An 18,882-nucleotide genomic window follows, 5' to 3' on the forward strand; every position below is an offset into this window, starting at 1 on the left:
GCAGACTGGTTTTTCCGGATCACGCTGTTTTTATTGCATAAGGACGAGGGTCTCTGGCCGTTTGGGGATGCCGGTGCTGCTCGTGCACAGGGCCGAGGCGGTTCGGCAGAGGCAGCCGCCGGGTGCTCCGGACCACCACGTCCCTTTGCATCCCCGGAAAGGACCGGCCCGTGGGAAGCCCCGACCGAACGGCTCCGGGAGCAGCGCGGCTCACACGGACCTTCGTCCTCGGCGGCGCCGGGGTCAGAGCGCGGTGGCGGCGGGCTGCGGGGCGGGCGCCTTGGCCTCGCGCGGGTAGTACTCGGCCAGGATGCTCTCGGGGATGCGCTTCAGCAGCTGCTTGGGGAAGATGCGCAGCAGCTGCCAGCCGATGTCCAGGGACTCGAAGATGCTCCGGTTCTCGTAGGCGCCTGGGGGGGAGCGGGGAGGCGTGAGGCCGGGGTGGCACGGGGGGGGCAGCGGGGCCCCCGGGCGCCCCTCACCCTGGGCGATGAACTGCTTCTCGAACTTCTGCAGGAACTCCAGGTAGAGCAGGTCGTCGGCCGAGAGCGCTTCCTCGCCCACCACGGCCTTCATCGCCTGCACGTCCTTCCCGATGGCGTAGCAGGCGTACTGGGGGGCCGGCGGGCTGCCGTCAGCCTCGGGGGGGCCGGAGCCGTGCTCGAGCCCCCCCGCCGGGGTCCCGGGTGCCGCTCGGCCGAGGTGCCCGCTCGGCCCTTACCAGCTGGTTGGAGACGTCCCCGTGGTCCTTCCTGGTCATGCCCTCCCCGATGGCCGACTTCATCAGGCGGGACAGCGAGGGCAGCACGTTTATGGGGGGGTAGATCTGCGGGGACGGGCGGGATCACCGGGAGAAGCCCCCCCGGATGGGCACAGCATCCGCACCCCCACGGCTGGCACCTTTGCAGGACCCCTGCCCCGCCGGTGCCTCCGCAGCGGAGCCCCCCCAGCAGAGCCGAGCCCCCCCCCGCCCCCCCGGGCACAGACCTGTCTGTTGTGCAGCTGCCGGTCCACGTAGATCTGCCCCTCCGTGATGAAGCCGGTCAGGTCAGGGATGGGGTGGGTGATATCTGGGGAGGGGGGGGTGGCAGGGCGGTGTGAGCCCCCCCAGCTCACCCCGAACGCGGGGGCCAGCGGAGCAGCGCGGCCCCAGGACCCGCCGCGGGGCTGCAGCCATGGGAGGGCACAAGGCAACGAATTCCTGCTTCGGGCTTGCACATGCGTGTGCACACGTGTACACACACATGCACGTGCACACATGCCAGCTTGCACATGCATGCACACACATGCACACATGCACATACATGTGCACGCACATACATGCATATACACATGCATATACACATGCACATGCATGCACACGTGTGCAATCACACACACGCACCCGCATGCACACACACGCATGCACACGTGTGCAATCACACAGACATGCACTCCCAGTTTTGAGGTCACCCAAAACACATCCTTCAGCCCAGCCCAGCGCGCTGCTCCTCGGGAAGGTGCAAAGGGACTGCACGGGGAAAAAACAAGCCAGGAAATTTCTCTATAAAGCTTTTCAGCTAAAACCACGAACGATCCCATGAAACTCCCTCGCAACGGCTAAAACGCTTTGACATTTGCGAGCTCTCTCCCTGCTGCCGGCGCCGGGGCTGCAGGCTTGGAGCAGCGGTGCAAAGCGGGCGCGGGAGCAGCTCCGCGCCGCCCCGAGCGGCCGCATCGGCCCGCGGCGCCGCTCACCGTCGTTGGGCATGGTGAGGATGGGGATCTGCGTGATGGAGCCGTTCCTGCCCTCCACGCGCCCGGCCCGCTCGTAGATGGTGGCCAGGTCGGTGTACATGTAGCCGGGGAAGCCGCGGCGCCCGGGCACCTCCTCCCTGGCCGCCGAGACCTGCGGGATGCGGGATGCAGGTCGCGTGCCGGAGCCCGGGAGCGGGCAAGGGGGCACTGTGGCTGAACCCCCCCGGGGAATCGGGGCCGGGGGACACGCGCTGACCTCCCGCAGGGCCTCGGCGTAGGAGCTCATGTCGGTCAGGATCACCAGCACGTGCTTCTCGCACTGGTACGCCAGGAACTCGGCCGTGGTCAGGGCCAGCCGGGGCGTGATGATGCGCTCGATCCTGCAAGGGGGGGAAGTACCGGCCACGCGGCCTCTCCCAAATCCCACCCGCAGAGCAGCCCCCGGAGCCCGGGTGGCTGCAGGGTGACGGAGGGGTCCCCGCGCCGGGCTGCATGCTCTGGCCGCACCACGGGTGCACCCGGGGGGCTCGCGGGAGCTGGAGGCACCGGGCACCGTGCGGGATGGGGGTCCCCGTGCTGCTGCAGACCTGCTGCTGGAGTCGGGGCTCGCGGTGCCAAGCAGCATCCCACACGCTCGGGGGTCCCCATGCATGGCAGCACCCCAAAAACCCACCGGCAGCACCGCGTGCAAGCCCCCAAGCCCAGCCCAGCATCCCACCGGCGCTGGACCCGGCGCTCAGCGCGGAGGAGGAGGAGGAGGAGGAGGAGAGCAGGGTGCCGGGCTCACTCACGTGGGGTCGTTGGCCAGGTTGAGGAAGAGGCAGACGTTCTCCATGGAGCCGTTCTCCTCGAAGTCCGCCTTGAAGAAGCGGGCCGTCTCCATGTTCACCTGCAAGGCCCGTCAGTCGCTCAGCGCCCGGGGAAACTGAGGCACCGGGCACCGGGGCACGCCGCGGCCCCAGCCCCCGGCACAGCCCGTCTGCTCCGCCGCCGCCACCTCACCCCCATGGCGGCAAAGACGATGGCGAAGTTGTCCTCGTGGTAGTCCATCACGTCCTTGGACTTCTTCACCAGCCCGGCCTGGCGGCAGATCTGGGCGGCGATCTGCAGCGGCACAGGGAGGAGGCTGCCCGGCTCCATCGCCTTATCCCTCCCCGCCGCCGCCGAGCCGTCGCGGAGGGTTTTCCCGCCCGCCCGGCATCCCCGGAGCAGCCTGGGGCTTCGAGCTCCCCGCTCGGGGAAACTGAGGCACGGGGCAACGTGGCCCGGGCGCGGCGACCCACCTCGTTGTGGGGGAGGCCGGCGGCGGAGAAGATGGGGATCTTCTGCCCCCGGGCGATGCTGTTCATCACGTCGATGGGCGAGATGCCGGTCTGGATCATCTCCTCGGGGTAGATGCGGCCGTGGGGGTTGATGGGCTGCCCTGCGGGAGGGAGGCAGCTGCCGCGCCGGGGACACGCAGCCGAGCGCGAGCTGACGCCGGGGAGACGCGGACACGTCCGTGCACCAAGGTCCGGCCGCGCGGCAACGCGCCCGCGGGCCCAGCCTCACCGTTGATGTCGAGGAAGTCCTCGGCCATCACCGGGGGACCGCTGTCGATCGGCTTCGCGGACCCGTTGAAGACCCGACCTGCAAGGCGGGACGCAGCCCGTCACCGGGAGCGCGGCGGGACCGGCCGGGCGAGGCAGCGGGGCCACCGGGGCATTCGAGGGGTCCTCGGCGAGGCGGGGGCAGCCGGAAAGCGGCAGCACGAGCAATGGGGGACAGCCCGGCCGGCCGCGCCAGACGCAGTGGGGACCCAAGGGTGCCCCGGGGTATCCCAGCCGCTGCAGGTGCCGCGCTGGGCATCGCTGGGTACCGCAGTCGGCATCGCCGGGTGCCGCGCTGGGCGTCGCCGGGTGCAGACAAGCGGGTACCGCGCTGGGCATCACGGGGTGCCGCACTGGGCATCGCCAGGGGCTGTGCTGGGCATCGCCGGGTACCACACTGGGCATCACTGGGTACCGCACTGGGCATAACCAGTGCAGATGAGCAGGTACCGCACTGGGCATCACTGGGTACCACACTGGGCATGACCAGTGCAGATGAGCAGGTACTGCACTGGGCATCACTGGGTACCGCACTGGGCATAACCAGTGCAGATGAGCAGGTACTGCACTGGGCATCACTGGGTACCACACTGGGCATAACCAGTGCAGATGAGCAGGTACTGCACTGGGCATCACTGGGTACCACACTGGGCATAACCAGTGCAGATGAGCAGGTACTGCACTGGGCATCACTGGGTACCACACTGGGCATGACCAGTGCAGATGAGCAGGTACTGCACTGGGCATCACTGGGTACCACACTGGGCATGACCAGTGCAGATGAGCAGGTACTGCACTGGGCATCACTGGGTACCACACTGGGCATGACCAGTGCAGATGAGCAGGTACTGCACTGGGCATCACTGGGTACCACACTGGGCATAACCAGTGCAGATGAGCAGGTACTGCACTGGGCATCACTGGGTACCACACTGGGCATAACCAGTGCAGATGAGTGGGTACCGTATGGGGCACCACTGGGTACTGTATGGGGCATCACCAGGTACCGTATGGGGCATCACTGGGTACCACACTGGGCATCCCTGGGTGCAGACGGGGGGACCTGGCACCCAAAGCGGCCGCGGGAACCTGCAGCCTTGCCGGTGCCAGGCGGGAGCGAGCACGGGTGACGCGCTCAGGAGCACCCAGGTCCCCGCAGACCTCTCAGTGCCCCCAAGCCACCACGGCCTTTCCCTCGGGGTGCCGGGCCCCGGCGGGGGGATGAGGCTGCCGAGGAGCTCGCCCACCGCCCAAGCCGCCGCGCCGGGGCAGCACCGCGGTGTCACAGCGCATCAGGCTCACGGCGGAGCGGGGAAGGGGCGCGGGAGCGGGAAAGGTCAGCAACCTCGGTGCTCGCCGGGCGCGCGCCCACCCTGGCACGCCGGCGGGGAGAAAAACGGGTGGTAAAGCAAAAACGAGAGCCCCAGCTGGGCGGGGGGGAGGAAGGGGGTGCCAGTTCCTTGGGCATTATTGCACCGTTGCACCATCCGTGCACCGAGATGTGTCCGTTCTCAGCCAGAGGCTGGGCTCACCGAGCATGTCCTCGGACACCGGCGTCCGGAGGATGTCCCCGGTGAACTCGCAGGTGGTCTGCTTGGCATCGATCCCCGAGGTCCCCTCAAACACCTGCGGAGACCGGGGGCAGGAGGCCGGTCAGCGGCAATTAGCAGGGATTAACGGCAAATCGCCTGCCGGAGCAGGCCGGGCGCTTCAAAGCGGCGGAGGGGAAGGAGCATCGCTGCGGCCGCTGACTCCCGCGGTGCCCCGGGGTCCACGTGCCCCTGCAGCCACGCGTGTCCGCCCGCGCGCGTGGAAATTATCTCGTTTTTTTCCAATGCAACGAATGCAACAGTCAGGCTGCAGGGACGAGGCAGCTCTCACTAATGCAACGAGTGCAACAGTCAGGCAGCAGCAGGGCCCCGCAGCAGCACCCCGGGAGCGGCGCACCTAGCAGAGGGGGGAGCCGAGGGCAGTCCGACCGGTATAATATTTGACACTGTTTGCATTAATTAACCTCCAGGCCGCTGCTTTAATTAGAACCGCACAGCCCTGCGGAGCCGGGCCGTGGAAGTGGGGGGTGCGGGCGGCCCGGGCGAGGGGCCGGGGCTGCCTCTCTGCTCCACACACCCACCCTCACCGCCGCTGCAACGGGCTCGTTTTGGCCCCCCCGACCCCATCGCTAATGGGATTAAAAGGGCGCCGCAGAGGTCTGGGTGGCATTAGCGGGCGAAGCCCGGCGGCTCGGTCCCGGCCGGGGCACTGGGGCGGCAGCCGGGCGGGTGGGACGGGACCCCCCCCCCCCCCCCCCCCGTGCTGCCCTGCTCACCTGCACGATGGCTTTGGAGCCCACCACCTCCAGGACCTGGCCGCTGCGGCTGGTGCCGTTGGGCAGCGTGAAGTTCACGATCTCGGCGTACTGGGCGAACTGGGGGGGCGAGCAGAGGCGGAGGGTCAGGGCAGGGCGGCTGGGGGCTCCTCTTACCCCCCCCCCTCAGATTTGCCCTCGCAGCCTGCCAGCATCTTGCAAACGCAGCACCGGGTCTTGCAAACAGGCAGCACCGGCAGCACCGGCCTCGGTGTTTGCTCCGGGGGGTCCGGCTGCCGTCTCTGCTGGAGGTCACTTGCCAAAGTGCCACCAGCATTTGGCACTTTCCCAGCCAGCACCTGCACTAGAGGGGAATCTCCCCGTGCTCTGCACAAATCCAGATGTGCACATCTGGGGCGGCCGTCGCTCCCTGCCGCCTGCAGAGCCAGCGCAAGCGACCGCACCTGGGTGTGCATCTCGCTCCGAGGTGGCACCTCAGGGGACACAGGTGTCCTGAGCAGCCCTGGGTGCCGCTAGCGAACGCGTGTCCCCATCCGGGGTGGCTCAGGTTGGGGTGGCAGAGACAGGGCAGCCATCACTCACGGTACGGCAGCCTCTGCCGGGCCAACGCGCCCCAAAAAGCCTGCCGAAGCGGCACCAAGGTGCAGCGTCGTGCCAGCGGGCGCGAGCCAGGCGTGTGCAGACTCACACGCGCACACATGCATGTGCATGAACATATATGCACATAGGTGCACACATGTGCATGCACATAGGCGCACATGCATGCACCTGCATGCTCGCACACGCACACATGCCCTTGCACACGCACTCGCACACATGCTGAGGTGCGTGTGCACACTCGCACACACACAGTCGCGTGTGTTCGCACACGCACAGTCACACGCGGCCGAAGCCGGGCGCTGCACCGCTGCTGCTGCTTGGAAGCGGCTCCGCTGCAGCCTGTGTCCGGAGGAGGGAGCCCGGCGCCAGCTCGCGCGCCCCGCGGGGATGGGACGGGGACGGTGCCGGGGACGGGGCTGCGCTTGCCCCTCGCCTCTCCCCACCCGGCTGACGCCGCCCGCTTGGCGCAGCCCCTCTTACCTTGACGTTGTCCAGCACCACGAGGGGCCCGTTGACACCGCACACGGTCCTGTAAGCTGTGGGGAGAAGGACACGGCGTCAGCGGGCCACGGCCCAGGGCCCCCCGGAGCAGGTCCCACCAACTACAGCCAGCGCTATCCCGGCTGCACGGGCGGCCTCGGCCATATAACACGGTATAATAAAAGAAAATATAATAATATATGATATATATAACACAACAGCATATAAGAGACGGTACTGCAGCCACTTGACCTCACGGCCACCTCGGTGGCTCCTCCAGGTGCCCGGCTGCTTTCCCGGAGCAAAGCATCCTTCTTAAAACGGGATTTCATTACTTGGAGCACAGCAAAGCGAGGGTGTCCCGACCCCCGCTGCAGAGCTGGCGCCTCCCCGTCTCGCCCCATAACGGGCTGTCGGCCTTTGGTACCAGATCCTGCTACACAGAGCGCGTCTCCTCTCTGGGTTTGTGCCCCACGTAAAGGCGTGCTCCGAAAGCATCCTCCTGCCCACGTCTGACCCCCGCGTGAGCCTCCCCCCATCCACACCTCCTCCCCAAAGGGCTTCGGGGACATCAGGGCCGGCAGGGTCTCCAGTGTCCCCCGCGTTGGGAGGAACCAGGGGACAAGGTCACGGCAGAGCCTGGGAAAGACACAGAGAGCAGCCCGGGCTGCCGGGAACCGTGCAAACGGGGCTGAGCCCGGCGTCCCCGGGAAGGGACCCACGTGGGGCCGGGTGGGAGTCACCAGCGTGGCCACCATGACCAAGGTGGACGTGGTCCAGCACCCAGGGCATCACGCCTGTGCCTGCAGCGGAGGTGCTGGTCTGCATCCCCTCGTTTGAGGAGGAGGAGGGCAAACGAGGAGGGGCAGAGAGGGGCTGCCCGGGCAATGTGCACATCTGGGAGCCCCGCGCGGGAGGGGACGCGCAAGCTTGGTGGGTTCAGGCCAAGAAAATAAGGTTCCCGGGGGACGTGATTGCTCCAAAGTGACTGCAAGGCTACCGGGGATGAACCCAAGGAAGCCACCTGTGAAGTTAAACACAGGGAAAACAAATGGAAATAAAGGGTTTTACAAATCCGAGTTAGCAGAGGAAGGTTTCTAAGGCTCCGGAGAGCAAGGGTCAGGAACGAGCTTCCCGGGCGAAGCGCAGGTGCCGAGGAGCCCATCTGGCTTTAAGTTGCCCCTTGATCATTCCACCGATGTGTCAAACACCGTAACGCCTGCCACGGCGGGGCCTGGCTTCGCTGACCCCGGAGGGCCCTTTCCTCCCCCTGCCCTCTCTCCTCGCACCGGGTCCTCTGATCGACTCATGATCCTGATAGGATTGGAGAGGCCCGGCCAGCTGGCGAGCTCGCGGGCCTCCCCCCGCGGCCGCGGGGATGGGTGGTCCCCGCCGCGGGTGCAGCAGCAGAGGACCTTCGATGTCCCGGCACCCAGGTGGGAGCTGCGGCCACGGCACAGCCCGGCCACCGGCATCACCCTGGGCTCCGGGACCAGGAATATGGATGTTTCCCAGCAAACCCGGCCCCGGGCACGTGTCCACCTTCCCGCACCTCGGGCGGTGCTGGGACCTCTCCTCGCCCGGCCCGCGGGTCCACGCGCCCACCGACGTGCCCGGGCGAGATGCTCGCCTTCCCGTTAATCCTGCCGGTTTTGCAATTAGCCTTCTGCGCTGCCCAATCACGCCGGTGGCCGCTCAGCGGCCCGGCCGCCCATTCAGCGGCCTGGGGGGGCTGGCACGCCGGGGGGGCTGGCGCTAAGCCGCCAAGCTCCCCGCCTTTTGTCTCCTTTATTCCCAAAGTGACCATTCCGCCTTTCACTCCCCCTCTCCGAGCCCTTCACAAACATCCGCCGCCGCTTCGCCCGCTTCCCTTCCCCTGGGAGGTTTTGTTGGGCTCTTTTCTTCTCTCCCTTCTCTCCCTCCCCAGCGCCGGCTGGTCGGAAACCACCCACACGGGACGCGGGGACGTCCCTGCCCCCCGAGCGAGGCGGCCTCCGGACCAGCCCTGGCGGCTGCCGGCACCCTCCCGCGTCCCTCCCGGGACGTCCTCTCCCACCAGAGGTGTCCAGGGCTCCCGCAGCACCCACCCACCCGGTCCCCTGCGCTGAGCCGCCCACCAAGCGCTCTGTCATGTTCACACGTATTTGCCCTCCAACCATCGTCCAGGGGAAGCGTCGTTCCCACCATTTGCTCATGGGGAAACCGAGGAAACAAAGCCACCCTTGGCCAGGCTCGTGGAGAGTCTCAGCGCTGGGTTTCCTGCACGCAGGAGAACATCTCACGCTCTCACCACGCTGGTCTTCATTCGTGGTGGAGCTGCCCTTCTACACTGTTGTCCTTCCTCTCTCCATCATGCCTTTATTTTTGGGATGGTCCCAAAGCACCAGTTGTCCAAACACACAAGAGAGCACAGGTTAACTCGGAGAAATGCCCTCAGAAGGACACCGACATCCCCAGGTCAGAGGGAGAAGTTTAACCCAAGGGTCGCTGCAGTCCCCCAGCTCCGGCGACGGGGCCTGGGCTTGCTCTCCTCAATGCTGGGTCTCAGCAGCCAAAGGGGATGGGGACAGGCCAGAGAGGGGCTGCGCCCGGGAAACACTGCTGAGCCTCACTCCCCTGTGCCCCCAAAAGCGGCTCTCAGCCCAACGCTCCCTTCGTCTCATGAACTTCAACCCAGTGTCCAAAAAAAGGAAAACATCTACTGCGAGACGAATCCAACTCAAAAACTCTGCCCAGAAAATGTTGACCCTCGCAAAGTTAAAGCTTCCGAGACAGGTACGAGGAGCTTCGCTAGACCCAGATACCCCGACACCACGACGACAGGGATAAAACCCAGACGTGCAGAGGGCTGCAGTCTTGAACGGGCTCTGGAAGAGGAGGAGTAGCTTAAAGGGCACATCCCAGGAGGGCACGGCTCGCGCAGCCGGTCAGCAGGGCACAAGCGCAAGGGGAGACGCGGGGAAATACCAGGGCAGCAGATCATAAGAAGCGACGTGCTGAACTTTAAACCGCGAAACGCGTTCAGAGGCAGCCAAGTGCCTTGGGTGTCTCGGGGAAGGGCAGGCGGAGCGGTCCGCAGAGGACGGACGGCTGGAAGGAAGGACGGCTAGCAAGGCATGACCACGGAGGTGGAGACGGGAGTGGGGGGTGCTATGCGGAGGCAAAAAATGCTGAAAAAAGCTCCACAATTCTCTGTTCTTCACGGTTTCTACTGAATCTCCCACATGGGCTTGGCTTCACCAGCCATCCTTGGGGATTTCCTTCTGCTCTGGTCTGGTGTTGGAGATGAACAACCCCCCAGCCAACGTTATGAGAAAGCTCAGCTCATGTAAGGGCATTTCTGCAAGCTAGAGATGAATGAGTGAATTAACTGGGAAAAAAAATGTTCCTGGGAGCCCAGCTCAGGTCCTGCAGCACCGAGAGTCAGCAGAGACCATCATTCAGTGCCACTTTCTTGCTGCTTGGGTGTTTGGGGTTTTTTTTCCTCCTCTTTTTTCTTTTTTCCCCCTGTAACCCAGTGGCAACCCTCCGGCTGGGGCATCCTGCACCTCACCGTGCTGCCGTGAAGGATGCGCGCGGCTCCCAGCCGGCACTCACCGGCACGCCAGAGGCGACTCTTCCTAGGAAAACAGGAGCGGAGAGACACGGAGGAAGGGAAAGGCTGGGGGGAGGAGGAGGAGGAGAGGGAAGGGGAGCCCCGGCTACCGGAAAACGCTAATTCCGATAATTAAGACCTTGAGCCGTGATGAAAAAGCCAGCCCGGAGCGGCGGGGCGGAGCGGCGGGGTGGGTGGGCCGCGGCCCCCGGGCAGCCGGGCGGAGGGGCAGCGCCGGCCCCTTCGGAGGAGAGGAGCAAAGAAAGTCTTTCAACCTGGCCTTTTCCACACCCCCATCCCCAAATTCACAGCTCCTGTCACATGCAATCTCCGTTAGCCCCGACGCTCACGCACGAGTAACCCCCGCGGCGGAGGAGGGCCCCGGAGGGGCAGGGCGCCCGCCGAGGAAATTGGCCACGTTGACAAAGACGCCGCGACCCAGCGACACCGAAGCACTAATTGTTTCCAATCATCCGCCCTCGGCGGCCCTGGTCCCCCTCGCCTGGCCCGGCCGGGGCGGCTCCTCCGGCCGGACGCTCCCAGGGCTCTGCTGCAAAGTGCCATGGGCGGCAGCGGGGACCGCGGCTTGGCCGGGGACGGGGACCTCGGGACGGACGTGCTGAGCCGGGAGCTGCTCTTCCCCAGCTCCGGCAGCGGAGAAATGCATCCCCAAGCCTTCCTCGCCCGTGCCCTGGAGATGCCCTTCTCCTCCTCGCAGGGCGGGTGGCATTGGCCTAGAATAACCTCTCCTGCCTGGATTTGCCGGGAGGAAATCCGGGAGGAACCCAGCGCCCACGATGGCTAACTCCAGCCGGGGCAAGGTCTCTCCCAAAAGCTCGCGAGCTCGGAGGTGGCCGGCAGGGCCGAGCAAGCCCCGGAGGAGCGCAGAGCAAGCGCTGGTGGCCCGTGCAGCCCGGTGGCATCCCTCCCGGCCCAGCTCCCTGGGGACCACCTCACACAGCATCACCAGGGGGGAGGCTCCTCCTGGAGCGCAGCACCACCCAGGATGTCAAAGGGACACCGAGGAAATTAGTCTCTGCAGTGACCGAGCCTGGGCTGGGACAAGGTCGTGTGACAAAGCCAGCGGGCCACCACCGTGGGCCGCATGGGAAGAGCGATCCCCAGCATCCCGCTGCAGCGGATCCCGAGACGGGGAGGACGACAGCGCTGCCGGGATGGACCAGCCTGGAGATGCCTCCCGGAGGTCTGCAAGCTCCGGCCATCACCGCCTTCTCCGGCAAAGCCCAGCGCCCCGCTCGATCCGGCGGGACCCGAACCCGCCCGGGGCACCGCGTCCCCGCCGGGGCCGGTGGGCTCCGTCCTCAAACTTTTCCGACAGTCCCTAAGCGACGGCGTTTCCCCCCGCCGCAACCTGCCCGTTGTGCGACGTGTCAGTTTGTGCAGCGCCGTCGGCCGCACGGGGCCGGCGGGGGCCGTGAAAAGCCCGGCGGGGGTCCGCGCACTATGCCACTAATTAGGGCCGGCGGCCGCGGGTTCCCAGACACACCTGCACGGTCATGTGAGGCAGCGCAAAGAATGGCAGCGGCAGCCGAGCGTGAACCAAACAAGCCAGCCCGGAGCAGGAAGAAAGGGGGAAAAAGGAAAAAAAAAAAAAAGAAAGAAAGAAAAAAAAATGCTGGGCTTGCTGTTGTGTTTTCCATCAGACAAAACAGGGCTCGGGCCGTGGGGGCGGCGGCGCGGAGCAGGGCTGCCGGACCCTCTCCCCGCGGGCACCAGCTGGGCCACGGGCCCGCAGCCGCCTGGGAAAATAATAACAATAATAATAGTAATAATAATAATAACGACCCGCGGCGCTGCTGCGGGCGCATCGCTGCCGGGCTGGGGATCCGCCCGCGCCGCCGGCTTTATGCCCTTGCTGAGCATCCAAGCGCCATAATGCAGAAATCTGCTGCCATTCGCGGGGACGATGCTGCTAAAGTGTCTCAGTTTGGCGGATAACGACCCGCCCCGAGCCAGCCGACAGGAGCCCCACCGAAAAGAGGGAAAAAAAAGAAAAAAAATGCTAAAAACGGTAGCTTTTGCCTATTATCGGCAGCTGTGGGTCCGCGTGCGGCGGCAGCACCAAGCCCACGTGCGGCAGCAGCATCGTTTGCTGGATTTTTTTCCTTTTTGGTGAAGATGGGTCAAGCCAAAGGCCAGGAGGTGATAAGTGCTTCTCCCACTCGCTCGCGCTAATGGATTCGCGGCGCCCGGCGGCAGCTGCTAATACCTCGGCCGCCTCTCGGGAGAGCCAGCGCCAGCCGCGCCGGGCTCCCGGGCGCCCCGCGGGCCGGGGGGGCTCAGGGCTGCGGCTGCCCCCGGTGCAGCCCGGACACGCCGCCGGCCCGCTGCAGCCCCTGCGCCCCAGGCAAGCGTTTTGGGGCAAAACGCAGCTTCCTCTAAAAAGCAGGATGGGCAGGGCAGGGAGGAGGAAGCTTCAAGATGAGCATTGGGGCCGCTTGCAGCCCACTCCCGAGCAGCCCTGCCGGCCTTCGGCCTCCTCCTCCTCCTCCTGGCTGGTGCTGCAGTTTCCTCTTTACGAGCGCAACGGGGCCGGGAACGATGCACCCAGCGCTGCTGCACGCCCGGACCCTGCAGAGGGGGTCCCCGCGAGCGGCTGCACCCGCCAGGGTCAGGGCGCGATGCCGGGGCTGCCGCAAGCTTCCCGTGCACCAAGCGGGCAGGAGGAAGAATCGCGGCTCCGCCGGGAAATCATCGCCTCCCTGCAAACCCGCTGCTCCTGCTCAGGCCACGGGCTCCCGCCGGGTGCAAAACCCTGCGGCGGCGGCGAGCGCCGCGTGCCCTCTCGGCTGGCGCGGAGCCAGGCGCCCGGCCCGGCCCGGCCCTTCCCTCCCGGCTCGGAGCTGCGCCCGCTCCCCGTGTTGACAGCAAACAAGGACACGGGTGCCGGCCCGGGCGCAGCCGGCTCCGCTCAGCCCTGCCCGCCCCGAGCCACCGGGACGGGGCCGAGGACACCAAGCGCAGCCCTCTCCAGCCTCCCTGACCTTGCAGCGGTGGCACGAGCACTGCAGTGTCCTTGGCACTTCCAATCCGTCACGCAGGGACCCCCGAGCCCCTGCACGCCGGCGGGATGCAGCCACGGACCCGGCTGCGCGCACGGCCCGGGGGCACGTGGAGGGAGAGACCCCCACGCACAGTCCCAGCTCTGTGGACACACGGACGCCCGCTCGCCGGACCCGAGCACCATCGCACGCGCCGGTGCTCGCAGGTCCATCGCCCCTTTGCACCCACGCGCTCAGCAAACGCCTCCGCGGCGAGTCCCCGGTCTCCGTTCCAGATTTGCATGCAATGACGCCTTCGCACACGGATTTGCACGCTCGCACACGGATTTGCACGCACTCTTTGACCCCCCTGCGCGCACCTCGACTGTAGCACCCGCATGAACAGCCCCCATACACCCTGGCAGAGGTGGGTCCGGGGCAGCGCGCAACCGCACGGTCCCGGAGCACGGGGGACCGGGGGGAGGATGGCGCTGGGGACGGCGAACGCCCAGCGAGGCCTCGGAGCAGCGAGACGGCCAGGCCTGCCCTCCCTCCGCTTCCCGGGGTGGACGGGCCTGATCCGGTGCCGTCGGGCCGGGTCGGAGCTGGCTCTGCAGCAGCGCCCAGACCCACAGCACGCTCGGCCTCAGCGCGGCGGGGGCAGACCCCAGGGCAGCGCGAGCCCCCCAGCCCTGGGGGCAGAGACACGCTCAGCCCCAGCGCGGCCCCTTCCCACGGCCAGGCTCTGCGCGGACCCCGGGACGGGGGTGGACGGTCCCCCCCCCCAAGTCCTCGTGAGATACGTGCAGCTCCGTGCACTTGCGCTGGGGATCTCGGCACCCCAGGTGCTGCAGCCGCCCCAGAGGGGACCGGCCCGGGGAGCCCCCGCTCCCCCTCGGCCCTGCAGCCTCCCCGGAGGGGACCGGCCCGGGCAGCCCCCCAAAACCCGTTCCCCCCCCCCCCCGGCTCTGCCCGGGCTGCAGCCGCCCCAGACGGCCCGGGCAGCCCCCGCTCCCCCCCCCCGGTGCCCGCACTCACTGAGCCGGGCGCTGCCGGCGTAGCTGCGGGTGGCGGCGTGCAGGTGCTCGCGGAGCCCGGCGGAGCTCGGCGGCCGCCCCGTCGCAGCCATGGCCCGACCGGCCGCGCCGCCGCCCCGCGCCGCTTTTGTACCGGCCCCGGCCCCGGCCCCGGCCCCGGCCCCGGCCCGCCGCGCCCGGTCCCGGCCGGCTGCGGCCCCGGCTCCCCCCGTGTTGACTGTAAATAGCGCCAGCGCCGGCCCCGGCCCTCACCTTGGCCGCGGGGCTGGAGGGCAGCGGGGGTGCCCGGGGTGGGGGATCCTGGGGTGGGGGGTCCCGGGGGTGGGGGGGCTCCCGGGGTGGGGGTGCCCCGGGATGGGGGGTCCTGGGCGTGGGGGTGTCCCAGGGTGGGGGATCCTGGGGTGGGGGTGCCCGGGGGTGGGGGGGCTCCCGGGGTGGGGGTGCCCCGGGACGGGAGGTCCTGGGGGTGGGGATGTCCCAGGGGTGGGGATGTCCCGGGGTGGGGGTGCCCCGGGATGGGGGATCCTGGGGGTGGGGGTGCCCCGGGGGTGGGGGGGGTCCCGGGGTGGGGGTGCCCCGGGGGTGGGGGGTCCTGGGGGTGGGGGTGTCCCAGGGGTGGGGATGTCCTGGGGTGGGGGTGCCCCGGGACGGGGGGTCCTGGGGGTGGGGGTGCCCCGGGGGTAGGGTGTCCCAGGGGTGGGGTGGGGGTGTCCCGGGGATGGGGGTTCCCGGGGGTGGGTGTGCCCCGGGATGGGGGGTCCGGGGGTGCGGGTGTCCCAGGGGTGGGGATGTCCCAGGGTGGGGGTGCCCCGGGATGGGGGGTCCGGGGGTGGGGGTGTCCCAGGGGTGGGGATGTCCCGGGGTGGGGGTGCCCCAGGACGGGGGGTCCTGGGGGTGGGGGTGCCCCGGGGGTGGGGTGTCCCAGGGGTGGGGTGGGGGTGCCCTGGGATGGGGGGTCCTGGGGGTGGGGGTGTCCCAGGGGTGGGGATGTCCCGGGGGTGTGGGGGTCCCGGGGGTGGGGGTGTCCCGGGGGTGGGTGTCCCAGAGTGGGGGGTCCTGGGGGTGGGGGTGCCCCGGGGGTAGGGGGTGCCCCGGGGTTGGGGTGTCCCAGGGGTGGGGGGTCCTGGGGGTGGGGATGCCCCGGGGATGGGGGGGTCCCAAGATGGGGTGCAGGGACAGGAGGGGCAAGGGAAAGGGGGAGAGGAGAGGAGTAGGAGTAGAGATAGGGATAAGGATAAGGGTAAAGGTAGCATGGGGGTGTGGATAGGGATAAGAGTAGAGGGGAGGGTGGGGGGAGGGGAGGGGGCTGGGTGGGGGCGAGGGTGGGGGTAGGATCGGGAGCATGGCCAGAGGTAGGGGGAGGGTGAGGAGTCGGGACGGGGTTGGGATTAGGGGCAGGATTGGGGTTAGGGGCAGGGGCAGCATTAGGGGCAGGGCTGGGGCAGGAGCAAGGCCGTGCTCGGGTGCCCGTGTGCCCGTGGGTGCCGGTGCACCCGTGGGTGCCCCCGTGGGCGTGCAAAGGGGCGCTGCACTTGCTCCTCCAAGAATTCCCTTCTCTGCTCGCGGCTCCCGCAGCCCTGGCACCAAACCACCCCCGGCGCGAGGCCGCTGCAGAGCTGCGCCCCGGCAGCAGCTATTTCCCACGCTGGTTTTATTGCAGCCGACGACGCGCAGAGGCCGGAGCAGAGCGGGCGGCACCGGTGCTCGGGTACCGGGGCTGACGCGGCCAAAGCGGCGGCGGGAGAGCAGCTGCCGGAAGCGATGAGAGAGCAGGCAGGCGGGAGGCAGGACACGACTTTTATTAACCATAGGAAACCATGAGAAATCACATCATCCAGTAAAGTTTTACATACGGTATTTTTGTGTTCCCCCCCCCCCAGTTTTACAAGCCAGGCTGAACTTCTGGGCGCAGCACGGGAGGCGGCGGGGAGCGGGGGCCCACCGTGGGAACCTCCCCCCCCCAGAAAGGTCCGAAGCCGTCTTTGGGGATGTTTGCTCTGAAAGAAGAGACTTCAGAGAAGCAGCAGTTTGGGGGCAGATTTGGGGGGGGCTCTGCAAAAGTAGCATTTGAGCTTAATTTGGGGGAAGCGCTTGCCATTTCGTTTCGCCTCCTCGCCGTTGGGTGACAGGAGGGAGGGAAGCAGGAGACCCCCCCCCCCCCCCCGCGACATCTCCAGACCTTTGCAGACCGGGGAGGGTGGAGAATGGTGACAGAAATATAGATTAAGTGAGGCGGGGAAGGGAGTGGATTTCTGTCCTGTCGAAATGCAAAAACCTCAGTCAAAACCGTCATCACAACGTCAAACCTTGCAGCTCGTGCTGGTGGAGCCGGGGCTGGGGGAGAGCCAGGACGCGGGGAGGAGCGGGAGCGTCCCGGGTCGGCCGGGGATTCCCGCGAGTATCGCCCTTGGGGAAACACGGAGCAGCGAGTCCGTCCCCGGCCGCTGCAGCCGTGGGCGAACCCCCCTCGCGTCCTGCCTCAGTTTCCCCGCTGCGGCGCGGGGCCGGCGATGCCTCCGGAGCTCGGCAGCGCCGTGCGCGACACGGCCGCTCGCTCCCCTAAAGTGCTGCAGAAGTGATACGATCCATAAATACTATTCCATAGAAACACTTGATTGCGAGGAAAAAACAAAAATCACTGAAACCTTTTTATAAAATCCTTTATTTTAAATATTTCCCTGCAAAACAGTGGGCAGGGTTGAACGCTGGCTACGGGCTGTGTCCTCCTTCGGAGACTGGTGCACGGGGAGAAGCAGCAGCCTGCGGTGGGAGCAACGCGCGGGCTCCCCGCACACGCGTGTGCAAACCTGGCTCAGCCGCAGGGTGTGGAAACCCCACGGCAGACCCCGGTGGTAATTAATATTATTTTTATTCCTGTGCACCGAGCCACGGAGCAGCGGGAGGCTGCAGGAGCCCAGGTCTGCACCACCGGCCCCTTGGCAGAAACCCTGCAGGGATTCGCTTTGCCCTGGCGCTGGGCCTTTCCGGGAGGTCTCTTGTATTTTCTTTCTTTCTCCCCATCTTCCCAGAACTCCCAAAATAACACACTGCCACCAAGGCAATGCCACCACAGGGCATCCCACCAAGGTGATGGCACTGCAGGGCATCCCAGCAAGGTGACAGCACCAAAGGGTATCCCAGCAAGGCGATGCCACTGCAGGCATCCCACCAAGGTGACACTACCACTGGGTGTCCCACCAAGGTGACACCACTGCAGGGTGTCCTACCAAGGCAATGCCACCACAGGGCATCCCACCAAGGCGATGTTACTGCAGGGTGTCCCACCAAGGTGACACCACTGCAGGGTGTCCTACCAAGGCAACGTCACCACGGAGTGTCCTACCAAGGTGACATCACTGCAGAGCATCCTGCCCAGGTGATGCTCACATCACATCGGGGCCAGGCCCTGCCCAGGGCAGACCCCCCCCCTTGCAGACCCTAGAGGGGTCCCCAGAGGCCTCCTGGCCATCCGAGCCATGCCCTGCACAAGAGCCACCCAGCCCAGCACGCCTAAGGCTGAATCCTGCCCACCAGAAAGCCACTGAGCTCGGGTCACCTTTACAGTGGGAATAGCAGCAGAGCAGCACCTGAGACTGCCCGAGGGTCTTTGGAGCCTCATCCTGCCATGGAAGTCAGTGGGGCTCAGCACCACACAGGATTAAACCCTGGATCTGCAAGGGGAAGGAAGCGGGAGGAGCACTGCTGCTAGGCCAGCGCTTGGGACGGGATTCGCTTTGGTGCAAGGTCTGACGGTCCCTGGATGGTGCTGGGGTGCCAGGAGCTCTCGCGTCCACACCCCCTCGGGGGGGCTTCCCTGCTGGGCAGCCTGGCCTCAGCTCTCCACGAGGAGGAGGTGTCCACAGAGGAGGCTGAAGGCTCCTCCAGCATCACCAAAGGCTTCGTCAGGGCTCGGACATCCCGGCCTGCGCAGTCCCTCGCTGGGGCAGTGCAGGCTGGAGAGGTGGGGAGAGGACGGGAGAGGTGCCCCATCACACACGGTCCGACCCCATCTGGGTTTTATAAACTCAGCCCAAAAAGGTGGTTTGGATCCTAACGACCAAACGTGGAGGAGTGCAAGAAACCTCTCCCAAGCCAGGGCTGCTCCGCTCTCAGTCCGAGGGCAGAAGCTGCTGGAAAGGGGGGTGAAAGGATCGTTAGCACCACCCACACACGGGCTTTCTCATGCTTCTGTCTCCCCTGCCCCAGGCTGGTGGTCCAGGGGGGCCGTGCAGCCCGTGGGAGCAGCGGAGCCCTCGCAGATGGGACCCGGACCCTTTGCAGGTGGGGAAACTGAGGCCCAGCGTCGCACCTCGCCCGCGGCCACGGCGGTGGGGAGCGGCTGGGTGCAGAGCCCGCTCCTGCCCCGCGCCCTCGCCCTGCCCGGACCGGACGACCCCTGAACGGGTGCTACCTGGGAGGGGGAAATCCAGCCCCTCGGCGATCCGGCGGGTCGGAGCGGGCATCCCCTGGGGAATTGGGAAAAGGGTCTCTGGGTCTTGCCAAATAACCCACCGTG

At 66.9% G+C, this 18,882-nt stretch overlaps 1 protein-coding gene across 1 annotated transcript; it reads right to left on the reverse strand.

The window, feature by feature from the left end:
• Positions 1 to 15: 15 nt before the first annotated feature.
• On the reverse strand, positions 16 to 14,496 carry ATP6V1B1 (ATPase H+ transporting V1 subunit B1). The gene is made up of 14 exons (XM_064511702.1): positions 14,368 to 14,496; positions 6,733 to 6,788; positions 5,653 to 5,751; positions 4,859 to 4,952; positions 3,289 to 3,366; positions 3,021 to 3,160; positions 2,740 to 2,841; positions 2,529 to 2,626; positions 1,994 to 2,117; positions 1,738 to 1,888; positions 988 to 1,070; positions 722 to 826; positions 483 to 612; positions 16 to 410 (listed from the first exon to the last, which is right to left on the reverse strand). Exons 1-14 carry the CDS (start codon positions 14,456 to 14,458, stop codon positions 244 to 246), a joined length of 1,518 nt encoding a protein of 505 aa, XP_064367772.1. The 5' UTR covers positions 14,459 to 14,496; the 3' UTR covers positions 16 to 243.
• Between the last annotated feature and the right edge of the window lie 4,386 nt (positions 14,497 to 18,882).

This window comes from Dromaius novaehollandiae, chromosome 4 (assembly GCF_036370855.1).
Source record: "Dromaius novaehollandiae isolate bDroNov1 chromosome 4, bDroNov1.hap1, whole genome shotgun sequence".
NCBI classification, from domain to species: Eukaryota; Metazoa; Chordata; class Aves; order Casuariiformes; family Dromaiidae; genus Dromaius; species Dromaius novaehollandiae.

Excerpts from the sequence above, each read along its gene's own strand:
- ATP6V1B1 (XM_064511702.1), bottom strand. The coding sequence starts at position 14,458 with ATGGCTGCGACGGGGCGGCCGCCGAGCTCCGCCGGGCTCCGCGAGCAC. Across the intron at positions 3,367-4,858 it reads GGTGTCCGAGGACATGCTCG|GTCGGGTCTTCAACGGGTCC; the intron begins GTGAGCCCAGCC and ends CCCGCCTTGCAG. Across the intron at positions 2,627-2,739 it reads TCGTCTTTGCCGCCATGGGG|GTGAACATGGAGACGGCCCG; the intron begins GTGAGGTGGCGG and ends CGGGCCTTGCAG.